The 21,011-nt window shown below is 46.8% G+C and overlaps 2 protein-coding genes and 1 long non-coding RNA gene across 6 annotated transcripts in view; 2 read left to right on the top strand and 1 right to left on the bottom strand.

Moving 5' to 3' along the window:
• Nucleotides 1–3,156, bottom strand: part of Pde6c (phosphodiesterase 6C, cGMP specific, cone, alpha prime) — a 51,175-nt gene extending 48,019 nt beyond the window's left edge. For both annotated transcript variants that reach the window (NM_033614.2, NM_001170959.1), the window contains exon 1: nucleotides 2,512–3,156. In NM_033614.2, coding sequence (NP_291092.1) covers nucleotides 2,512–2,991 — 480 coding nt within the window. In that variant the 5' untranslated portion in view covers nucleotides 2,992–3,156. The remainder of the gene's footprint in view (nucleotides 1–2,511) is intronic.
• Gm32440 lies at nucleotides 1,441–10,183 on the top strand. 2 transcript variants are annotated; one of them, XR_877843.2, is made up of 4 exons: nucleotides 1,441–1,803; nucleotides 6,377–6,513; nucleotides 7,641–7,758; nucleotides 8,903–10,183. It is a non-coding gene; the product is annotated as a predicted gene, 32440 (long non-coding RNA). The 2 variants fall into 2 exon arrangements; XR_386682.3 differs by lacking the exon at nucleotides 6,377–6,513.
• A 432-nt stretch (nucleotides 10,184–10,615) lies between these two features.
• Rbp4 (retinol binding protein 4, plasma) lies at nucleotides 10,616–19,317 on the top strand. 2 transcript variants are annotated; one of them, NM_001159487.1, is made up of 6 exons: nucleotides 10,616–10,982; nucleotides 11,290–11,418; nucleotides 11,505–11,641; nucleotides 11,802–11,908; nucleotides 17,453–17,665; nucleotides 19,028–19,317. In NM_001159487.1, exons 1-6 carry the CDS (start codon nucleotides 10,869–10,871, stop codon nucleotides 19,063–19,065), a joined length of 738 nt encoding a protein of 245 aa, NP_001152959.1. In that variant the 5' UTR covers nucleotides 10,616–10,868; the 3' UTR covers nucleotides 19,066–19,317. The 2 variants fall into 2 exon arrangements, with proteins under 2 accessions (NP_001152959.1, NP_035385.1); NM_011255.3 differs by lacking the exon at nucleotides 10,616–10,982 and adding an exon at nucleotides 11,126–11,179.
• The last annotated feature ends 1,694 nt before the right edge of the window (nucleotides 19,318–21,011 follow it).

Genomic DNA, 21,011 nt, shown 5'->3' with positions numbered 1-21,011 from the left:
AGTCAAGCATACACTCTTAAGTGCTCTCGGGCCATTCGAGATGGTGACTTTCAACTTTCAAAATTCAGTGCTGACTTGTTAGCACATCTGAAAACCCAGATTAAACTGTCCATAGATATAGGGAGAAGAAGTTTTCTAGATTTTTTTAAAGTATATTTTGTTCTATGGACTCCCAAATTCTCCCAAAGGCTTTTTTTTTTTCCCCAAAGGAGATCCTGGAAGCAACTGGAGGACTCCGGAGCAATAAGACGCCATTTCTGCTAACTCAGTGGGTCTAAAGGCTAAAACCTACCTAAACACTGCTAACTCTTAAGGGCAGGAGGCAGGAGGGGAGGTAGGAAGGGGAAGAGAGAAGGGAGGAAGTGGATCTATAAACATCCAGTTAATGATTGAAAACGACGGCCTCGGGCAGCCTTCTTTCCCATCAGTCTGATGGAGCAGCACCTTAGCAGTTAACCAGGTTCCCCAACAGGAAAAGAAGCAGTGTTCGGGGACTACCTCTCAGCTTCCTGTTGTTTAAAGTTTTTCTTCTTTTAACCTAGTTTCAACCATCAATAATCATTGATCCTTTTTTTTTTACCTTGCATACCGGCTCTCCGAACTCCTGCTCCCATCAAGATAATCCCACGTTCGCTGTGGTTAACTCAGCAACTACTACAAGCCAATCATTTTATTTGGTGGTCTCCATTCTCCGGGGTGGGAACTCAGTCCGTTACAGTAACCTCAGTCATGGATCTGCACCCAGGCCTATCAGAGTACTGCCATGGCTTCCCTGTTCCCACCTTCAGGGCATCCACGGTCAGGAGCAGCCAACTTTGCATCTTTGTCTAGGTGTAACCTACTGACCACACACACCTCTCATCTGGGTAGCGGTGTAGACATGGATGTGTGTGGTCATGGTATGTTGAAAAGGGAAGGCCTTGGGAACCTTGGTCTGGAGAAGACACAGTTTCTCTGACCTCAAACTTCCCATCTGACTCAGAAGAGGGTGGGGCTACAGATTCACCAAGCCTTGCCATCTCGTACCTCCTGCATTTAACGGGACGTGCTCTTCATCCTCCTGCATCTGCTCGCCCTTTAGACCTGTGGTTTTCAGCACTGGCTGAGTATTAGTACCACTTGGGGAGCCCACTTCCCTAACAGAGTCTGCTATGGAGTTCTGTTGGGAGTCGAAAGCATCGGTATTATCAATCGGATTTAATGTGGAGGTGGAGTTGAAAAGCGCCATGCCAGTGGACGAAGTGCTTACAACCTACAGGGACAGCAAATGAGACTCCTGTCTCCCACTGAGCTCAGCGTGTCTGTCTTCAACATTCCCGCCTCTCCATCCTGTTCTGAACATCAGGAGTGCCGAGGGAAGTGGGAGATGCTTTGCCCTTGAGCTCACCGCCCTTACATCATTTTACCCAAATCTCCTTGGGGGGGGGGGGAGTCTTAGAAAAAAAAAATGTGTACATCAGGTTCTGAAGTTTGATGTCTTTGCAACTGTGGAGATGGGAAGAAGAGTGCTCTCATTAGAAAATTCCAGGTGTCAGGACATAAGGCTGTTAGCTGGGGTCAAGAGAAGCTGTCTTCAGAGCACACATCAACCCTTGTACCCGAGGAGAGCCCTGCAGTTGTTTGCAGAACGGTGCTAATGTTTGACTCACTGATCCCCCTTGTCTGTGTAACCCTTCTGTAATCAGCTTCCGGAGGTATTTGGAGATTAGCTCGACCTCTCCGCTGCCCTTAGTCACGAGCCAGGTTGTGGACTCTGCACAGGCAGCCCTTCAGGGGCTGCCATCTGACTCATCTTCTCCATCCGTACGTATGACGATGTCCCCTTCTGTTAATAGTAAATCACAGTACTGGGGTGTGGGGTAGGGGAGCAGTGCAGGCCGAAGCCGAGGCTTGTGTTCTGAGTGCTGCTCAGGGAGGGACTATATGAATGCTCTTCAAAATGCTTTTCTAAAACGACCACGAGTTGATTTTCTGTTTTCACAGGGAGCATAAATACCAATGCCTTGCGTTAGCACTGTGCAGTCTTGGTCTTTAGCAGAGTGCAAATGCCTCCTTATATGATTGAAATCTGTGACAACTGGAATTTGTGATTGATCATCCCAGTGGTAGGGGGAGGGGCCAATTACACTGATTCACTTAAATCCACATTTGTGATGATTCAAATAAAATAATCTAACATTTGAATAATAAAAAGTGCTTTCCCTCCCCATGTGGACGTATGCACGAAAGAATCGGTTTGTGAGCCATTTTATTCTGGAGAATCCTCCATGGTGTGTGACGAGAGGCATGGGAAAGGCTCCCTGGGCTAGGATAGCCTTCAGTGTGCTGACTACTCTACTGGTGGGCTTGGCAGAGTAGTAGTCCCCAAAGCAATGGAGAAACACACTAGGCCTAGCCATGAACACCTGACTTAAAAATTCACATCAAGGCTCACTTGCCCCAAAAAGTTGTATTCACCTCTCCTCTGAAATCCCAGCTCCCTTTGTCCCCACTACAGCAAAGGTCACCTACCTTTTTGACATCTGAGACATTAAGGGCTTTCTTCACATGAGCGACCCAGCCAACTATCCCAATGTCCAACGGAAATACAACTTCTCTGTCAGGGGCCACGAGGTTGTCCTCAAACTTAGAAGTTGGGGTGACGTTCAGCAGCCTGGAGGCCACCTCTGGTATGCCGTTTCTTGCTCTGCACGAGAACATACTGCAGCAATCAGCCTGCAGAAGTTGAGCGAGCCTCTGCAGTGCCCGGTGAGCCATCTGCTCCGCGCTTCCGGCCTCGTCCTGCATACACTGCAGTAGCTCCAGGCACACGGCCGACTCCTCCACCTGTGTCATCTCAGGGAGCGACAAGCCGGTCTGGACCCCTGCATGGCTGTTTTTGAAGATCACCCCCAGTGCCTCCACCCGTAGTTTCTTGTCAAAATACTCTTTGGCAAAACAAGGGTTCTTCTCCAGGTAGCGCTCCACGGCCTCTTGGCTGATCTCACCCATGCTGTGGCTTGTGTTGCTGCTGCTACCCAGAGTGGAGGGTTTCTCAGAGTGATACCCTGAGCACCATACCAAGGAAATACATCCTGGTCAAAATCGCCAAGGAAGCCCCAGGTGGCTATGTGAAGCAGGAAGGTTGTTTAGTAGTTCCTCCAAGCTGCCTGTATGTAACACAAGACCTTGGCTTATGGTAGGCAGGAAGCAGTGGATTAAGGAGTTCTTTAAATCACAAAATCCTCAACCTTATTAGCCTATAAGTCCTCAGAGAATCTTTGAACAGCCGGGCAAGAGCCAGGCGGCAACATCTACTGCAGAAGAATAACTCAACTGCTGCTGTCCACTGGTTACCTTACAAGAGCACAGACAGGCCCTTTAAATTGCTCCTGTGTGACAGCTATCGGGGTGGTTTGTATAGGAACCTCAGAAGCGCTTAGGGTTAGCAGTTTTAAGCATTTCAGCGAGCATGGGGCAGGGAGACCGAAGGTTTTAGTTTCCATGCAACACGAAAAAAATGTATATTAACTCTTCCCGCTTCTCAAAAGCCCTTTGATCCCCCGGACTTTTCTATCTACTCTTTCCTAAAAGTCTCCCTTCTCAGTGGCCTTCATGTTAGAAAGCTTGGTCTTGGAACCACTGTCAAGGAACACAACTGAGGCCTATTACTAAGAGAGTTAAAGGGTTAGAGTTTTGAAAATAACATGTGGCTGCAGTCTAAGTGCAGAGTGACCACAGATTGTGATTGCCTGTCAAGGGCATGGCAACAGAAATGACCCATGCTGTCCCTAACTGGCTTTTCTGCCACTAAGCACATTAGGCAGGATTTGTTTTCAGTAACTGTAGCTGGGCATCATGCTTTTTCCTCCCTCTGAGGCAGCTTATTAAATCTACAGGACACGAGCTGGGTCTTCTGTTGCTAGGATTCCTGCCATCTCAGGGGCTGCGTTGAGCAGAGTACACAGAGCTACTAAGTTTTGTTTAATGTTTATTTTACCACGCTTTAATGTCTATTAAGTGCATTTCCTCAAGCAACCCTACCGCACATCCTAAATCGAATGAAACTCTTTCTATCCCAGCTGGCTTGACCATTTAAGGACTGACTCCAAGTCTTGATGAATCTTTTACCTGTTTGAATAAAACTTCAAACATAGCAAGACAACGTTGAAATGAAAAAAACAAACAAACAAAAAAAACAATGAATACCAATTGTTAGTATATCCTCAGATAAACTTAGATTGGCTTCTAAAGGGCAATGTGCAGGTCTCATTTAAGTTTATAAGTGCAAAGGCTCACCTCGCTAAAATTCAGCAATCTCAGTAGTCACGGAAGAGAGAGGCTGAGGTTGCAGGATCCAGGTCATGAACTGAAATTTTTAGTTTTCCCAGGCGAACAGAACTCACACCGGCGTCAACAAGGTACGCCCATGTGTATGATGGTGATTTATTTGTTATCCCAAAGAATCTGGTAAGGTGCCCACATTTTCTTGTTCCTGCTATATGACACTCAAGTTTCCTCTCGGGAGGGCTGTTGCCAGGTAACTATTTCCTTCGGATCATCCTGGACCAGAATACAGAGTTGTGACGGAGGAATAAAGGCAGGGGCATCGTGGAGAAGTGGAATTAGAGCCCTTGAGCAGAAGAAATGAGCCTGTTCCACTGGGAGTTTGCATGAGTTAGTTAATAGGAGTGTTTAACATTGTAAGCCCTAGGCAGAGAACCAGGTTCTCCTATAGGTGGAGCAATAATGAAGTTGAACCAAGGTCAGATGTCCTGTATCCGGGCAGTGTTTTCCTCATCAAGAAGAAAATCCTTAGTGAAAAATGGTCACCCATATAACATCTCAAATGGTTATCTTAAGTCTAATGTCAGGGGAGTATGGTTCCTTACACTGTTAAAAATCACTCTTTTTTAATATTGGTTATTCTTTCCTGGTAGGTATTAAGGTCATGAAGTGAAAAACAAACAAACAAACAAACAAACAAAAAAAAACCCTGCTCTTGCCTTCACCATGACCCTGTGTTCTGGTCCAGGATTTCTTTCCCCATTACTCTTGACTGTTGTGTAGATGAAAATACAGATGCACTTTTCAGGTCCCTTCCATAGAGCCAGCTGAGGCTCTGGTCCTCAAGAATTACATGAGCTTCAGAGGTACCATGGGCTCCTTTACTTAATCAGTCTTTTCCTTCTTTCCTTCCTTCCCTGTCCGTCTTTCTTTCTTTCTTTCTTTCTTTCTTTCTTTCTTTCTTTCTTTCTTCCTTCCTTCCTTCCTTCCTTCCTTCCTTTCTCTCTCTCTCTCTCTCTCTCTGAACTTCTTTCCTTTCCTTCTTTTCTTAATTCCTCTCTCTTCTTCCTCTTAACTTTTTGCCTCCCTTCCTTTCTTAGTTTCTTTCTTGTCCCCCAACCCTTCCTCCAGCTGTGTCGCCTGTTCAGGAGGAGTCAGGTTCTTGCTAACAGTAGTCTTCCCTTTGGAAGCATGGGGGTGCATTTTCTTCTGGGTTGACTCTCTTCTTTGCAAAATGTACACTGGTGAAGTTCAGCTTCTGGCTCTGGTCTCATCATAAGGATGACTTAACAGCTCTCCAGGAGTCTTAGTCTCCCTGGACCTAGTTGACCATGGAAAGCAAGGACTAAACTATTTGGCTTTGAATCCCTATAACCACACTGGCATGACCCCCAATCATGGTTATTGAACCCCTAGAAAGTTGGTTGCACCAGTTTGGGTACTTTTAACTTTTTTCTCCATAGAAAAAGATTTTTCTTATTCTATATGTATTAATGTTTTGCCTGCATGTATATATATATTCACCACATGCATGGCTGGTACCAATCAAAAGGTGTTGTCAAATCCCCCTGGAATTGGAGTTATAGATAATTGTGAGCTATCATGTGGATTATGGGAATTGAACCAGAATTCTTTTAAAAGCAAAAAGTGTTTGACACCACTGAGCAATCTCTAGCTCCAGACACTTTTGACTTTTGTGTAGCGTTTAGATAAAGCTCAGGTAAAAGCCACTTTAAAATAAATCCTGACTAGAGATACATTCTGTTGTTCCTTTAAGCCAGTCCTTATAAATGCTACTGTCTTAGTTAGGGTTCCTGTTGCTGTGATGAAACACCATGATCAAAATCAACTTGGGGAGGAAAGAGTTGGCTCACACTTCCACATGGTAGTCCATCATTGAGGGAAGTCAGGGCAGGAACCTAAACAGAGCATAAACCTGGAGGCAGGAGCTGATGCAGAGGCCATGGAAGAGTGCTGCTTACTGGCTTAGTCCCTCTGGCTTGTTTAGCCTTCTTTCTTATAGAACCCAAGACCATCAGCCCAGGGATGGCACTACCAACAATGGGCTGGGCACTTCCATATTGATCACTAATAAGAAAATTCTCTACAGGTTTGTCTTCAGCCTGATCTCAAGAAGGGTCCCTCTCAAATGACTATAACTTGTGTCAAGAGGACATAAAACTAGCCAGCACAGCTACCCAAAACAGATCAGCAACTTACGAGAACTCTATCGATTTATAAATAAAGGTGTGTTTGTACTTCAACTTTAGATGCTTAGTAGCTTTTAACCATAGGAAATATATGATATCTAAGTCTCCTCATTTACATGTTACTTGGAACTTCCATGACTTGCTTAGATATTCTAGCTTGTTTTTCTTTCCAAATCTGGAAAAAAAAAATCCATCTTACGACAAACTCCTTGCATAAAAAAAAATATTTCAGGAGGGACCTCAAAAAGAAAAAGCTGACTATATTGGTTCCAATATGTTGGAGGCGAAAACTCAGAAGCTACAGTATGGAAAATTTGCCTAAATATCAAAAGCACCCCTCATAGAGGCCTCGTATACCCTTGTTAGTCTGGTATAGAAAATGCATTCATCTTACCACACAGCAACAGGGACACTAAGAAAATATTACATGGGACTACGTCACTGAATAAATAAAACGCTCCTTAGTTCAGTTAGTATAGCTATAGTGGGCTCTACCCGTGGAGCAGGAGAAAGTGTCTCAAGATAAGAAATCCCAAAGTAGCCAAATAGGGAAATAGCAAAAAGCTCCAAGGCTTCTCCCCAAGATTGGGGAGTCATCAGAAATAGAATACCACCAAAATGGTAGCTATGAAGCTTTTTAGAGGGCTTCTGGCAAATGTGGGGTGCTGTGTGGGGATGGGTTTGACCTGGTGTCTATGTATCTCCTCTTTGCCTGAGTAACATCCTCACTTACAGCTTTCAGGCAGGGACCAACACCACATGGAAGCCACCCCTCCTGGCATCCTGGTTGTTGACTCTCAGAACTGCCTCTCTGGGGACCCTGCCCACTGGACCACTGTCTATTTATTGTGTGTTCTCATCATTTTGACTCTCTGTACCTAACAATATTAGCTGGCTAGATTTTTTTCATTTTCCAGTCAATACTTTTGGTATCTTTAAATGCTGCCCAACTTTCTTGGTTTTCATTTTTGTTGGCCTTTTTGGACAACCTAAGGAGGTCAACATCGCTTTGTACAAAATGCAGTAGTGGTTTAAAAATGCTTAATTTCTTTGATGACAGTGACATCAACATATTGCATTAATTCTATGGTAAAACATCTTCCAGCATTTTCTAGGAGATGGCGTGCTCATCAAGCTTAGCATTGACATTCATTTTTCATACAGATGATCCTTCAAAGTCTCCGTGGTGTAATCCAGAGCAAGTTAATTTCTCATGCAAGTAAATTCACGGAGGATGGGAGATGTGCTACTTCGGTTGTTTCATTGGCAGCAAATAAATGAGGTTGGTTGGACAGGCAACTTTTATGTAGCCCATCTGAGCCAGGTTACACACAAACATGTAACACATTCCAGAGGCCAGAACTTAGACTGTGGCTTTAGGAAGTTTTGGGGGGATGGCACAAGGAAAGCAAGAGCTGATGGTGTAGTCTCTATGAAAGGGGATAGAAAGACTTTGACAAAACGAGTCATCAATTCAGGCATAAGTGCTAAATCCTGAGAAACTAGACATGAGAAAGGTTTGTTTGCTGGCTTTGTTTTGTGAGACAGGGTCTTACCTTGTAACTCTGGATGGTTTGGAACTGACTATTTCGATCAGGCTGGCCTTGAACCCACAGAGAATATGGCTGCTTCTGCCTCTCGAGTGCTGGGGGATTAAAGGTGTGTTCCACCATGCCTGGTTTCTGACTGGCCTAAAAATATGTACTTTTTATGAAGCTTTTCAGTGAAGGAAGGTAAGTCAGTATCTATTGTGTGTAAATGGTGCGTCTCATAGAAGAAAGAATGGTGCAGCTATCAGCCTTGAAGAGAGAAATGACAAAGAAATGAACTTTATGTATATTAGATGCAAACTCAGAACACAACTGCGCATATAAAAAGAGCCAGAAAAAAATGTTGGCATATGAAGTATTTGTTTTATTGTATGTTTGACATTTTGTCTGTAGAAAAGCTGAAAAATACAAGCGGTACAAAGAAAAATAAGCCTTCAGTTGTCTGAATCCTATCATATATGGCTAACAGGATAACCACTGTGAATAGTTAACCTTTGGATACATATATACGAATTTTTTAAAATGTTATTTATTATGTCCAAAGCATCAGTTGGCCTGAAATCACATATTTGTAATCATGAAGAAACCCAGGAGAGAATGCCAAAATAAATTGTTTTTCTTTGCTGGGATCTAAAACATCAAGGTTTGAGAGAGGAGGGAGTGGGGAAAGGAGGAGTGGGGGAAGGGAAGAGAGGAGAGAGAGGAGGAGATTAATGGCTCTGCTTTCTAAACACCTAGGATATAAATGAATAACATTGTGGAGAGAAGACACATCGATATCCTCCACATTTATTTGCTATACAGAAAACATCTGAGCCACCAGATGTGCTCCAGGAGAACTGGTTGACCAGAGGGATTATGGGTCTTTTCTTTCAGAAATACTCAGCCAGAGGCAATGGGCTTACCCAGAAGCACATCGCTCAGGCTCTTCAGGACAAGCAGAGGACGGAATACAGTGCTGGGGAGATGCCAGGAGGTACCCAGAAGTCCTTCCCTGCGTGCAGAGATGTGGACCACAACCTCAGCAAACACATGGTTCCACCATGACCTTCTGAGCACGTCTTATTTGAGCTGCTGGCTTCTACCTTCTTTATCTGTGGTTGCAACCATCAGTGAGCCAAAAATATTAGAGGAAAAGGTCGCAGAAAAATAAAAACCAGAGGAAACAACCTGAACTCGCTGCACAGCAAGCACTCTGTTGAACACACGGGGGAATGGTGACACATTCCACACCCTGTGGTGGCCTCACGCCATCCCACAGACCCCCAGCCTCTCCTCAGTGTGTGTGTGTCTGAGTACTGGACACCTTCAGCTTGTTTATGAACCATGTAGTTAGGTGTTCATGTCCAGATGGCTACCAACTTTTTAATCATTCTCTAAACAATATAGCTTTAAAAAAAAGTTTGCATAACAACACACAACACTTGTGTCTACACTGAACTCATAGTTCTTTGTTTACAGTACAATAGTTATTTATATAACATGTACATTGTATTAAACATTATAATCCAGAGAAGACTAAAATACACACAAGGGTGTATATAGATTATATTCAAATGCATCCTTTTCTACAAAGGATTTGTGGGGCATAAGGTACTGGAATCAATGCCCCAGTTGAAACTGAGAGGCAAGAAATGCATCCTTTGGTAAAACTAGTCCAGTCAAATTTCCCAGTTAGCCTCCTGGCCAGAAACACTCTTCCCTAGTTGTAGAGTCCTATGGAAATAAAACATGGTCTCTGGTGCCACAGAGACTACAAGGAGCACAATGGGTGCAGGGGTGGAGAGAGAACCAGGCAGGTGAATGTCCAAAAGCTCACAGGAAGCTGAAGGAGGCCGCAGGTATCTCTGCAAGGTTGCCAGGCATGGCTAAGGTGCTTGTTGAAAGAAATGGCAACTTAGTTCTTTCTGTGGCGTCTCTGTCTCTCCTCCTTTCCCCATCTCCTCTTATATAGCTATGGCAGAGTGGTCAATGTACTCTCATATGCTCAGACTTTGGGCAATGGAGACACAAATACTTTCTCGTCAAAAAAAATTTTTTTTTTTCCCACTAAATCTCATTTGGTCGAAATCTTCCTCCTTTTAACTGCTAGGTTCAGTTTGACAGATCGCAAACTCCAAATACAGAGGGAAATGTAGAGTTATATCGTGCCATAGGCAAAAAAAAAAAAAAAAAAAAAAAAAAAAAAAAAAAAAAAAAAAAAAAATCAACCCTTCAACAGCTTTTTTTGGCTACTACCATTAAGGTTATGGAATTCTTTCCCTCTCCTTTTTCTCTTCCTGAGCCAGTTTTCCTCGCTGTTCTGGAAATAAATAAATCCTAATATGGCTTAGAAATAAAAATGCATGGTAAACACTTGGCAATTATGTTTTTCAGTGTGGTTTCAGGGGAGTGTGGCAAGAGAAGTGGACGATCAACCACTCGGCCATTGGCGCTGAGAAAATATTTCCTGTCCTGACCAGGTTGCGTTTCTAGAGAATATTTAACAGGGAGCGGTTTAGTCCTTCTAAAGATGATGAAATGAAAGAATAAATATTGACCCAAACAGCACCACAACTCATCAAAGAGTAAAATATGCCCTTTCTCAAAGGGGGAAAAAAAAACAGCCAAAATATGCCAAAAAGCTTCTCACAACAGCTCCTCAGTAGAAGCAGGGGCCACTTGGGAAAGCCAGGGCCTGGACGCTAATGTTCCAGGCTACATCATAGGTCCCTTTTCGCTCAGTGAGGCCACCATCACCACACCATGGCCACGTAGGCCTCCAGCCAGGGCAACAGGACCTGGAGGCCACCCAAGACTGCAGCTGGCTGCCGCTGGGTCCCCGGGCCAGCTCTTGGCCCCGATGGATCCTCTGGGCTGGAGAGTTTGGCTCCACCGAGACCACCCTGAGCGGAGCTCGGAGCATAGGCGACGTGGGACGGCAAGGCTGACGGAGGGGCCCCGCGTGCGTTCAGGAGTGAGTCAGGGAGCGTTATGCAAGCTCGGCCGCCCCCCCCCCTCCCGCCCCCGGCACCTCCCCGCGGTCTTTCACCCCGCGCGGTTACGAAAGCGCGACCCCCTCCCCCCGGAGCTATAAAGGACCGACGGCCGCTCGGCTCCGTCGCTCCACGCGCGCGCGAACGCGGCGGCCAGGCTTGCACGCGGCTCCTGCTGGTGAGCCGCCGCGCGCTCCCCCGGGGACCTGCAGGGCGGGGTGGGGCGGGAGGGGGCGACGGGCGGCCTCGGTCCTCCGGCCCCGCGTTTACCCTGCGCCTGTCCCGCAGGGCAGACTCCGGGGTGAGATGGAGTGGGTGTGGGCGCTCGTGCTGCTGGCGGCTCTGGGAGGCGGCAGCGCCGAGCGCGACTGCAGGGTGAGCAGCTTCCGAGTCAAGGAGAACTTCGACAAGGCTCGTGTAGGTATCAGCCCGGGTTCCCCGATTCCTGCGGGTCAGAGGTGGAGCCCAGACTCCAGTCCCTAGCTCTCTCATCTCTTTCTCAGTTCTCTGGGCTCTGGTATGCCATCGCCAAAAAGGACCCCGAGGGTCTCTTTTTGCAAGACAACATCATCGCTGAGTTTTCTGTGGACGAGAAGGGTCATATGAGCGCCACAGCCAAGGGACGAGTCCGTCTTCTGAGGTCAGTGGCCTCTGGTGGGCTGTGTGCGGCGTTCCAAAGTGCCTCCCACCTTGCCTTTGGCTCCCTGGGAGCCCAACCCTCACTGGGATGGGAAAAGAGTACCTTGGATGAGGTAGAAGCCCTTTCCTGGCTTGGCTCAGGATTCTCTTGGCTTTTGCAGCAACTGGGAAGTGTGTGCAGACATGGTGGGCACTTTCACAGACACTGAAGATCCTGCCAAGTTCAAGATGAAGTACTGGGGTGTAGCCTCCTTTCTCCAGCGAGGAAGTGAGTAGTGGGGCATACATGGCCAAATCACTGCGTTTCTGTTCAGCGGCACCGTTGGGAAGGGCTTCGAGAGGCAGAACCCTCAGCCCTGTCTGAATTTAGGGGATGTGGGATTAGAAGCGACTGGATTCTCAGCCTAAAATACCTAATCCAAGTTCGGAAGGGCCTTTGGGCTTATCGGGTACCATTTCCCTGATCATCCACTGTGACTTACTTCACGCTGTCTCACACATTACCACTCCACTCTGTCTCTTGGAGTGGAATCTCTGAGACAGTAGGACAATCTGGAACATCGGCAGAGCTAGAGACCGATATCCAAGAGGAGGGAACTATGTGTCTGAGCTGGGTCACAGCCCAGGCCCCTCCCGGTGGACTCCCAGCCAGGCAGTGTTCTGGAAGCAATAGTCTCCTTTCCTTAAATACTCATATGCAAGGCAGGATTTTGAGAACTCCCAACAAAGTTCCCTAAAGTTTGGGATTCTTCTCAGGACACACAATTGACATGTTCTTTGACTCCCCCAGCCCATTTCACTTAAATTATAGATCCGAAAGCTACTTGATAACTAAGGAATAATTTAGGGTGGGAAGAAGTATTGTGAGATCTCAGAAAGAAGGAACTAATCTCAGCCCTAAGGCAATGGCTCTAGACCTGCGTTCTGAGACCCTTGGGGGTCAAATGACCTTTTCACGGGAGCCAGCTCAAGCTGTCTAAAAACACAGACGTTTACTTACATTATGATTCATAGCAGTAGCAAAAATTACAGTTATGAAGTAGCAACAAAAATAATTCTATGGTTGGTGGTTATTGCAACATGAGGAGCTGTATTAAAGGATGGCGGGATTAGGAAGGGTGAGAATCACTCTCCTAGGGTGAAGGGGGGTGTCCGGGATAAATTTCTCCTTATTTTAACCTTTTCAGAAAGACCGTGTGCAGGGTAATAGTTAAGTATGCCACGTTAAAGTTAGACTGACTGAGTGCTGGAGATGTAGCTCATTGGCAGAACAATTGTCGCACATTCACGAGGTTCTGGAATCTATCTCCAAACATATGGGTGCAGGGGCTTGTGCATACACACTTGTGTGTGTGCGCGTGTGTGCGCGCCCGGCTTGTGCATGCACACTTTGTGTGTGTGTGTGTGTGTGTGTGTGTGCACGCGCGTGTGCTCCAGAGTGCGTGCTCACGAACTCCTGTGCACACACACACACACACGTTCATACCCACACACCCACAACCTAAGTTCAAATCCTAACTAAACTATTACCCGTGGGACCCTGAGTTGTTACCTAACTTTTCTGTGCCCCAGTTTCCTCCTTGTGCAAAGTAGACAGAATCACAACATGCAGATCGTGGGACTGTGAAGATATAATGCATGGGTGTGCAGAAAGCGCCAGGAAGAGTGTCTGAGGCATAAATTCTGTGTTGGATAGCATTTCTTCTTAGTAAAGAAATCTTACTCTTAGGTAAAGAAATCATAGTTTTATATTCTGGCTCTCGAGTGGGAGAACTCAGATATCTTCAGGTACAAGTTTACTACTATTTAAGTTAAGAAATGAGTGCACCAGGGGCACACACACAGCTAACTGTTGGGACCTGGTGACACCTCTTAGCCCAAATGATGTAAAGAAACATTTCCCCTGCCTTTACCCCTGTTTTCTGAGTCTACCAACTCACTTGAGGTGTCTGCCTTCCACTGTTTAATATGCTTGTCTGGGGGCCTCCTTCACAAACTCCAAATTCATTCCTTGTGCTAATTTCCTTCCTTGACCTTGACCTTACATTAAGCGTGAATTTGGACAGGAGGTTGCAGGCCACTCAGAGAGGTCTCTCTCCTTGTCACAATTTACACCTTACCAGATGGATACATTTGTAATAAGGCAGGCTGATTGGAAATAACTCAAGGCAAGTTAAATATAATAAACATCTATAGCTGATGCTGGAGTTCCAAGAAAATTCTGGCCATCCTGAATCCCCATTGTAGTAGATTAGAGAGCTAAAGGCATAGTGGCCATGACCATGAGCTTGTCAGCTGGGTGGAATGAGGAGCTGACTCCTTGGCCCTTTTTTGACTTTTTCTTTCCCCCATAAATGGCCTGGGAATCGACCCCAGACCATGTTAGGCAAGAGCTCTAATACCATGCTCCCTCCTTCAGTGCAAGCAGACTGCTCTGGTCTGCTGCCCCCTCCTTGAGCATGCTCTGTACTGATCTCTTTCTCTTCTCATTCTATGCACGGAGTGAGACATCTCAAAAGTAAAGGTCATTGCTATCAGCCTGTATTGGTCAAATATAGACATAGTTGCAGACTAGGTTCTCTAAAATCTGATTTCCTCTGCTCTCAACTTAAGTTAAGGAATAGTTCCTATTTAAAAGATTGTCGAAAGAACTAGTCATGGTAACACATGAACGAGTTTAGCTTGGTGCCTAATAAGAGCTTCTTAAATATTGGCTACGATCATTATTTTGTTATGCCCTCCCGGAAAAACATGAACTAAGACTTCTTTCTTCCTTGTCTCAAATAAATGTTGCCACTCTCTTGGCCAAAGGATCCTTGTTAATAGAGGAACAATTATTTAATGTGAGGCTTGAACATCTACATCAGTGTTTCTCCAAGTCACTGCCCTCTGGCCAACTTCCATTAGATCAGCTGCAGTACTTTTTCAAAGTGCAGATTTATGGGTCCGAACCCCAGACTTTCTGAATCAGAAACTCTTGGGAGTAGAACACTGTTATCTCCATTTTCAATACATTCCTCTGGTGAGTTCCTTCTGCACTGTGAAGTTTGAGAACCAGCGGGCTAGATAATTCAAACCATGGGAGGTCTCAGACTTCATTCCTTTACCAAGGTTATTGCTATGACTGTTTGGAAGTGGACTGGAATCTGTACCCTGGCTGGTTTAGGTCTTAGGTCCTTCTGCCTGCGAATCATAGGAAGCCCCTCCCCTGGAAGACACAGGTTTCGGGAGCCAAGGGAACCTTTTCGAGGGTCACAGCAAGTGAGAGCAGTGAATGGCAGATCTTTTAAGAAAGCTAATCACCAAGACCCTCTGTTGAACATTTGAAACCAGGCATTTCTAAGCTCTCCACCTATCAGTTCCGTTCACTGTAGACACGGCCGCAGTGTAATGTTATATTCTGGATTTTGGAGGGGAGTCAGGGACTGCCAGACATTATAGTCTCTGCCTCAGGCACTCTCGCCACAGTCCATTGTGTGCAGTTAGGTGATGTCGGGGAAGACTTGGCATGTCTCTTTCAGAGGAACCCTACCCAGAGGCAGGAGGGCTAAGTTCATTCTTTCAAGCTGTGCCCTGGCAGATCTTCTCTTGCAAATACTGTTAGGAGGGAGTGTCTGGTGAAGTTTGTTAGGACTCTTCATGATTGAACTATTCTGCCAAAAAGAACCTGGAGACAAACCAAACCAATTCAGGCCTTCTTTTAAGTTAAAAGCAGTAGCCAAGTGCACTACAACCAGACATTGAAAGTTAGCTCTTAGGTCGTATTTTATATTCCAGCAACCATTTGGGGATAAAAATTGTTAAGCTGCCGGTGTGTCAGGCTAAGTGCGTAGACAATGAGCTGAGATACTAGTTGAAACATGAGTGCCTTTTTGTCTAAGACAGGCTCCTGGGATGCCCTTTATGCCACCGTGATCCCATGACACCATCCAGAGATGGGAAGACTCTGCCCCATACTCAGGAGCCTGGGGAGGAGGGTGGAGCCTGGGGAGGAGGGTGGAGCCTGGGAGGAGGGTGGAGCCTGGGAGGAGGGTGGAGCCTGGGAGGAGGGTGGAGCCTGGGGAGGAGGGTGGAGCCTGAGGAGGAGGAGGGTGGAGCCTGAGGGTGGCCCAGCTGCAGCCATGTGGCTCCCCTCTATTCCTGGTCCGTCTACTGAGGAACTTCATGGTCACTGCCTAGCAGATGAATTGTTGGGCAGGGACATTTTCAAGCCAGGGCTCTGAAAGCCTGGAAGATAAGGGAGTGGCTCATTCCTCTTCTTGTGAGGCAGAGGCTGAGGCAGAGGGGGCTGCATATCCTCTCCTGAGCAGTGATCCTGTGGGTCTGGGCGCAGGGGCTGAGCCAGACCCTAGGCTGGTATCTCAAGTATCCAGAGAGAGCCACACACACTGTTGACTTACAGTGGGGACATGAGTGGCCTCACGTGATGTCATGTTTGGACATCTGGGTTGCTCTGTCTTCCTCCAATATGAACCCTTACATAGGTAGATGGTTCCTTGCTTTAGACCTGGGTGTGAGAAGGAAAAAAAAATTTAAAAACAAACTGTTTGTTCTTGTCCCCTTTGACCCCAATTTACCTAGTGTCTGGAGACACTGGCAGAGGTTAGGTGTGCAAGCTCTGGTTAGGTGTCCAGCTCTGCCCAGCGCCCTGGTCCTTTGGGAATTACTTCTCTTTTCTGTGTCTCTGTCTGCTCATCTGTAATATGGAGTAATAGTGTATGGTTTTGAAAGATACAAGAAATACCCCGCGCGCGTGCGTGCGTGCATGCGTGCGTGCGCGTGCGCGTGCGTGCGTGCGTGCGTGCGTGCGTGCGTGCGTGTGTGTGTGTGTGTGTGTGTGTGTGTGTGTGTGTGTGTGTGTACATGCATCCATTGTATGCATGTGAGTGTGAAGGTGTATGAACCTGCCCAGAGCAGAGCACTGGGTATCAGAACACTTGCTGACAGCCTCATTCCTTTGAAGCAGTCTTTCACTGCACCGGAAGCTTGCTGTTTCTGCTAGGCTGACTTGCCAGTAACCTCCCAGGATCTGCCTGTCCCCGCCTCCCAGAGCTAGGTTTTCAGGCCCACATAGCAGTCTGGCATTTTACATGGGAATTTGAATTCAGGTCCTTATGCTTGCAGAGTAAACACAATTACCCACTGGGCTATATCTCCTTAACAACCCTGCCCACTCCAAATACAAATTCTAATGAGTATTTGAAGCTGGATAGTGAGCATCTTTTGCCCCTAGGCATCCCAGCTGTCAACCGGAGGAAGTGAATAGGATGCCTAAGCGTGAATCAGGGTAGAGCCTGAAAAACTATTACCATCTGATTGGCATCCTCTAGCCCACCCAATAGGAAAACAGTGGGGCTAAGAGAGACGGGGGGTGGGGTAGATTCTGTGGAGCATTGATAAGTCGTGACCTCAAGTTGTTGGTGGCATAAGTTGAGGGCGATAGACATTAGACAGAGACACATGTTATTGGAGGGTGTAGTAGTGAAGACAGTAGTACAGCTGCAGGGGTCCTTTAGAAAAGCATTGTGCTATCAGTTATCAAGAAGCTGACGACGAGAATGAGGTGCCCTCTATACCAGGACAAGATTTGTGTCTTCTGCTACCAAGGAAACACTGACATGAAGGACATGCCTTCTGTGCCAGGACACCTTTCCGGGAAGAGAGCAAGATCCTTTCTCGCTTGCCCAGTTGTCCAGAAGCTGTCAGGAATCTCTGCAGCCTCCTTTCACTAAGGAAAGGCTGCGAGTTCCATGGCAGCAGTGGTAGCAAGTTGGTCAGGTCTCTGGGGCCACTGTGTCTCTCTGACTTACAGACGATGACCACTGGATCATCGACACGGACTACGACACCTTCGCTCTGCAGTACTCCTGCCGCCTGCAGAATCTGGATGGCACCTGTGCAGACAGCTACTCCTTTGTGTTTTCTCGTGACCCCAATGGCCTGAGCCCAGAGACACGGAGGCTGGTGAGGCAGCGGCAGGAGGAGCTGTGCCTAGAGAGGCAGTACAGATGGATTGAACACAATGGTGAGCAAGTCTTCCTGGGGAACTTGGCAGGGCTGGGTCAGTAAGAGGGTGCAACATCGATCTTTGCAAGTGGGTTGCCTGAGGAGCCTCCTTTGGGCCAAGGCTTGGCCCTTCTTGATTAAATTTTTCCTAGGGCTTTGCCATCAGCCATACGGAGAAGGGCCCAAAGGTTCTTTTCCCCAAACCCTAGCACTTTCAATAACCAAAGCTGTGGGGTCACTCTCTTCTCCTTATATTTTACTCCCCACATTTGCTTATGATGCCACAACCCTGAGAAACTATTCTGCAGGAATTAGAGTTTGGTGGAGAAGTGTCCCTAGTAAAGAACTGGCTGGGGCATGCAGCCATTTTATGTAAAACCATAAACAAAGGCATCAATATAGCAGGTCTTTAAAGACTGGTGCCTTGAAATGTTCTTTATTCGTCACAAAACCAAACACCACTTAATTAGCTCACGGGGTCTCCACTTGAGTTTCCTAGGGGAAGTCTCCAGGATAATCGTGGGATACTTTAATATCTATTGTCCTTAACGGATCCTAACTTGAAACTCAGAAACATGGTGGGGAAGTGGGCTACCTATTTTGAATTGACCTGCACTCATATGTATGGGCAATTGAGCCTCAAAATTCCAAAAAGGGTCCTGCTGGGGTGTAGAAAAAGAACATTTTTCTTAGGCATCTCAGTGATCCAATATACCAACAACGTGAGCTCAGACGTATATAGATTTGAAAGTGCCACCAGGGGTGGACTGGGGGAGGGAGCTGAAAGTAGGGCCAGTGAAGGATTGTGTCACCCCGGGCACCACAGAAGCTTTCACCTAACTCACCCCAGTTAACCCTTGGAGACACTTTATAGCTATACATACTCCACCAGTGAGAAAGTTGGAAGCTAAGGAAAGTTAAATACATTGCCTTCGATCTCCAATAGATGGATAAGTTGAATGCAAACTCAGATGTCTGTCACCATGGAGTTCCTTGTGGGGCCTCCTGGTGACCCGGGCAAGACAGGGACATCATGTAGGCTATGAAGCTATAGCAGTGAAGCGGAGGTCAGGTAGGTGTGGCCCTCATGTCTCAAGGCAGGAGGGTGGGCTTCAAAGGCACTTGGAGATGCAATGGGTGGGAATCAATTGTGGGATAAATGGATAGTGACTCATGCCGCAGGTCCTGTGCCCTCAGCCATGCTGCTCCCTGGAGGATTTAGAGAGCTTGAGCATCAACTGTCAGGGAACTTGTGAAGTAAGCCATACCGATGCCTATGAGTGGCCACTTGCTCTATGGCTGCCCAGGTGTTCATTAATCTACGAAAGCACTGAACTAACGATCCATCTCTCTCATTATGGTCTTATTTTCTGTATTTCAGGTTACTGTCAAAGCAGGCCCTCCAGAAACAGTTTGTAGCAACGTCTAGGATGTGAAGTTTGAAGATTTCTGATTAGCTTTCATCCGGTCTTCATCTCTATTTATCTTAGAAGTTTAGTTTCCCCCACCTCCCCTACCTTCTCTAGGTGGACATTAAACCATCGTCCAAAGTACATGAGAGTCACTGACTCTGTTCACACAACTGTATGTCTTACTGAAGGTCCCTGAAAGATGTTTGAGGCTTGGGATTCCAAACTTGGTTTATTAAACATATAGTCACCATCTTCCTATGAGTTGAAGACTTATTTGTGGCGGGGTTGCACTTTTAGAGGTCAAGACCAGATTAAAGACTGGTTTTTAACTTCCTAAGAAAGGGTTTTAAGATCCAAGAAGATCTTTAAAAATGGCCTACCAAGGCACTGGCAGCCAGAGAGGAAGTGAATGGCCACACCATCAAACCAATGGCTGTCAGCCCAGGGCCCGTGAGGTGAGCAGGGCAGAAGGCTCACCTCTGGAAAGAGTTGGGTCAGAGAGAACTCTGGGAAGCCACTCTGTTCTTCATTGCTTCTAGTGTGACTCACGTTGTTTTTCAGTTGGGTGCAGAACGTTGAAGAGCAAGCTGCCTTGGTGTTCCCTTGGGGAAGTTTAGGGATGGGGCTCTGGAAGCCAGCACCCCTAACAAGACTGTGCAGGAAATAACGAGGTGGGAGAGGAAGCAGCCAGGACCATACCATCAGCAGTAATTGTCTCGGTTCCCCAGGGGTTCCTGGGAGCCTGTTTTTAGCAAGGCCGTGGTGCCAGAGGATCTGGGTTTTAAATCTAATCTAGTTTGGAGCTGTGAGACTGGGGGCTGGTTTTGTGGCTTCTCTCATGAAACTTGGGAAGCAATTGCTCCCTGCTTGATGGATAAATAGACAGTCCATACAATGTCTGCAAGCATGCGAAGGAGCTGTGAGAAACACTTCGGACAGGAGGACATCTGTGAAGTGTGTTGGCGTTGTTTTGCTGATGTTTTTAAGGACCGTGGGGAGCTCACACCAAGCGCCTGTGAGCCTCGTTGTCTAGCAAGGGCAGAGGAAACAGCCATGCACGAGAAAACTCAGCTTTCCACTCTTAGAGCAAGCTGACGGTCTGGCTCCTCAGCTCCGGTTTGACACCACAGCCATAAGATATTCACATACCCATTCAAAACAGCATCAAATCCATTAAGTCCACAGGAACAAAGGCGCCTTATTATTTCGTACTTACTGTCATGGTCACCATGAATCAGACCTCAGACCTACACATTGGCATTTCCTGGGGCTCAGCGGTTGAATGTGGTTTCTTTCCTTTCTTCACCTTCTCCCAGGCTATTTCATAAAACCATGGGTTCCTAAACACCATCTCTATTCCCCAACACCATTGTATCGTCAGGCCCGATTCCTTCCTTCTTCATCCAGTTGCCTCACTGGGATTTCAAGCATATGATATGCTCTAAATGAAACCCCATTGGCTTCCCAGGGATCCTGAGTTTTGTGGCCTGCTCCACTATCTAACCAGTGCCAGGCTTAAAGTCCAGGAGGCACCCTATTTGTGTGAACCGTCTCATGCTCCCAAGTACAGCCCACGGTGATTGCACACAGTCCTTCACTGATGCCACGCACCCCCAATGTCCTGTCAGCTTTGCTCCTTCCAGCAGCCACACACCTGGTCTCCATTTTTACTCTCGCTCCTTCAAGCTGGTGCCTGAGGAAAAGTATTCATTCTTTAGACCTCCCATAGTAAACCTCAGTGCCGCCCATTGAACACTGGGAACTTTCACGCTGGCCTGCCAGGCCCTCCCAACCTAGCCCTGGAACTTTATTGGCATGGGAGCATCCCTCTTTCCAAGCATCAAGTACAAAGGTGGCTCAGTCAACAGTTTGCAGTTCCTGGACCACACGGCTCACCAGCCTCTCCTTTCCTGCAAAGGCCCTTCCTCTGGATCCCCATGACTGTTTCCTACC

This window comes from Mus musculus, chromosome 19 (assembly GCF_000001635.26).
Source record: "Mus musculus strain C57BL/6J chromosome 19, GRCm38.p6 C57BL/6J".
NCBI lineage: Eukaryota > Metazoa > Chordata > Mammalia > Rodentia > Muridae > Mus > Mus musculus.
The sequence above is the reverse complement of the archived record's forward strand: the minus strand, read 5'-3'. Positions and strand labels throughout refer to the sequence as shown.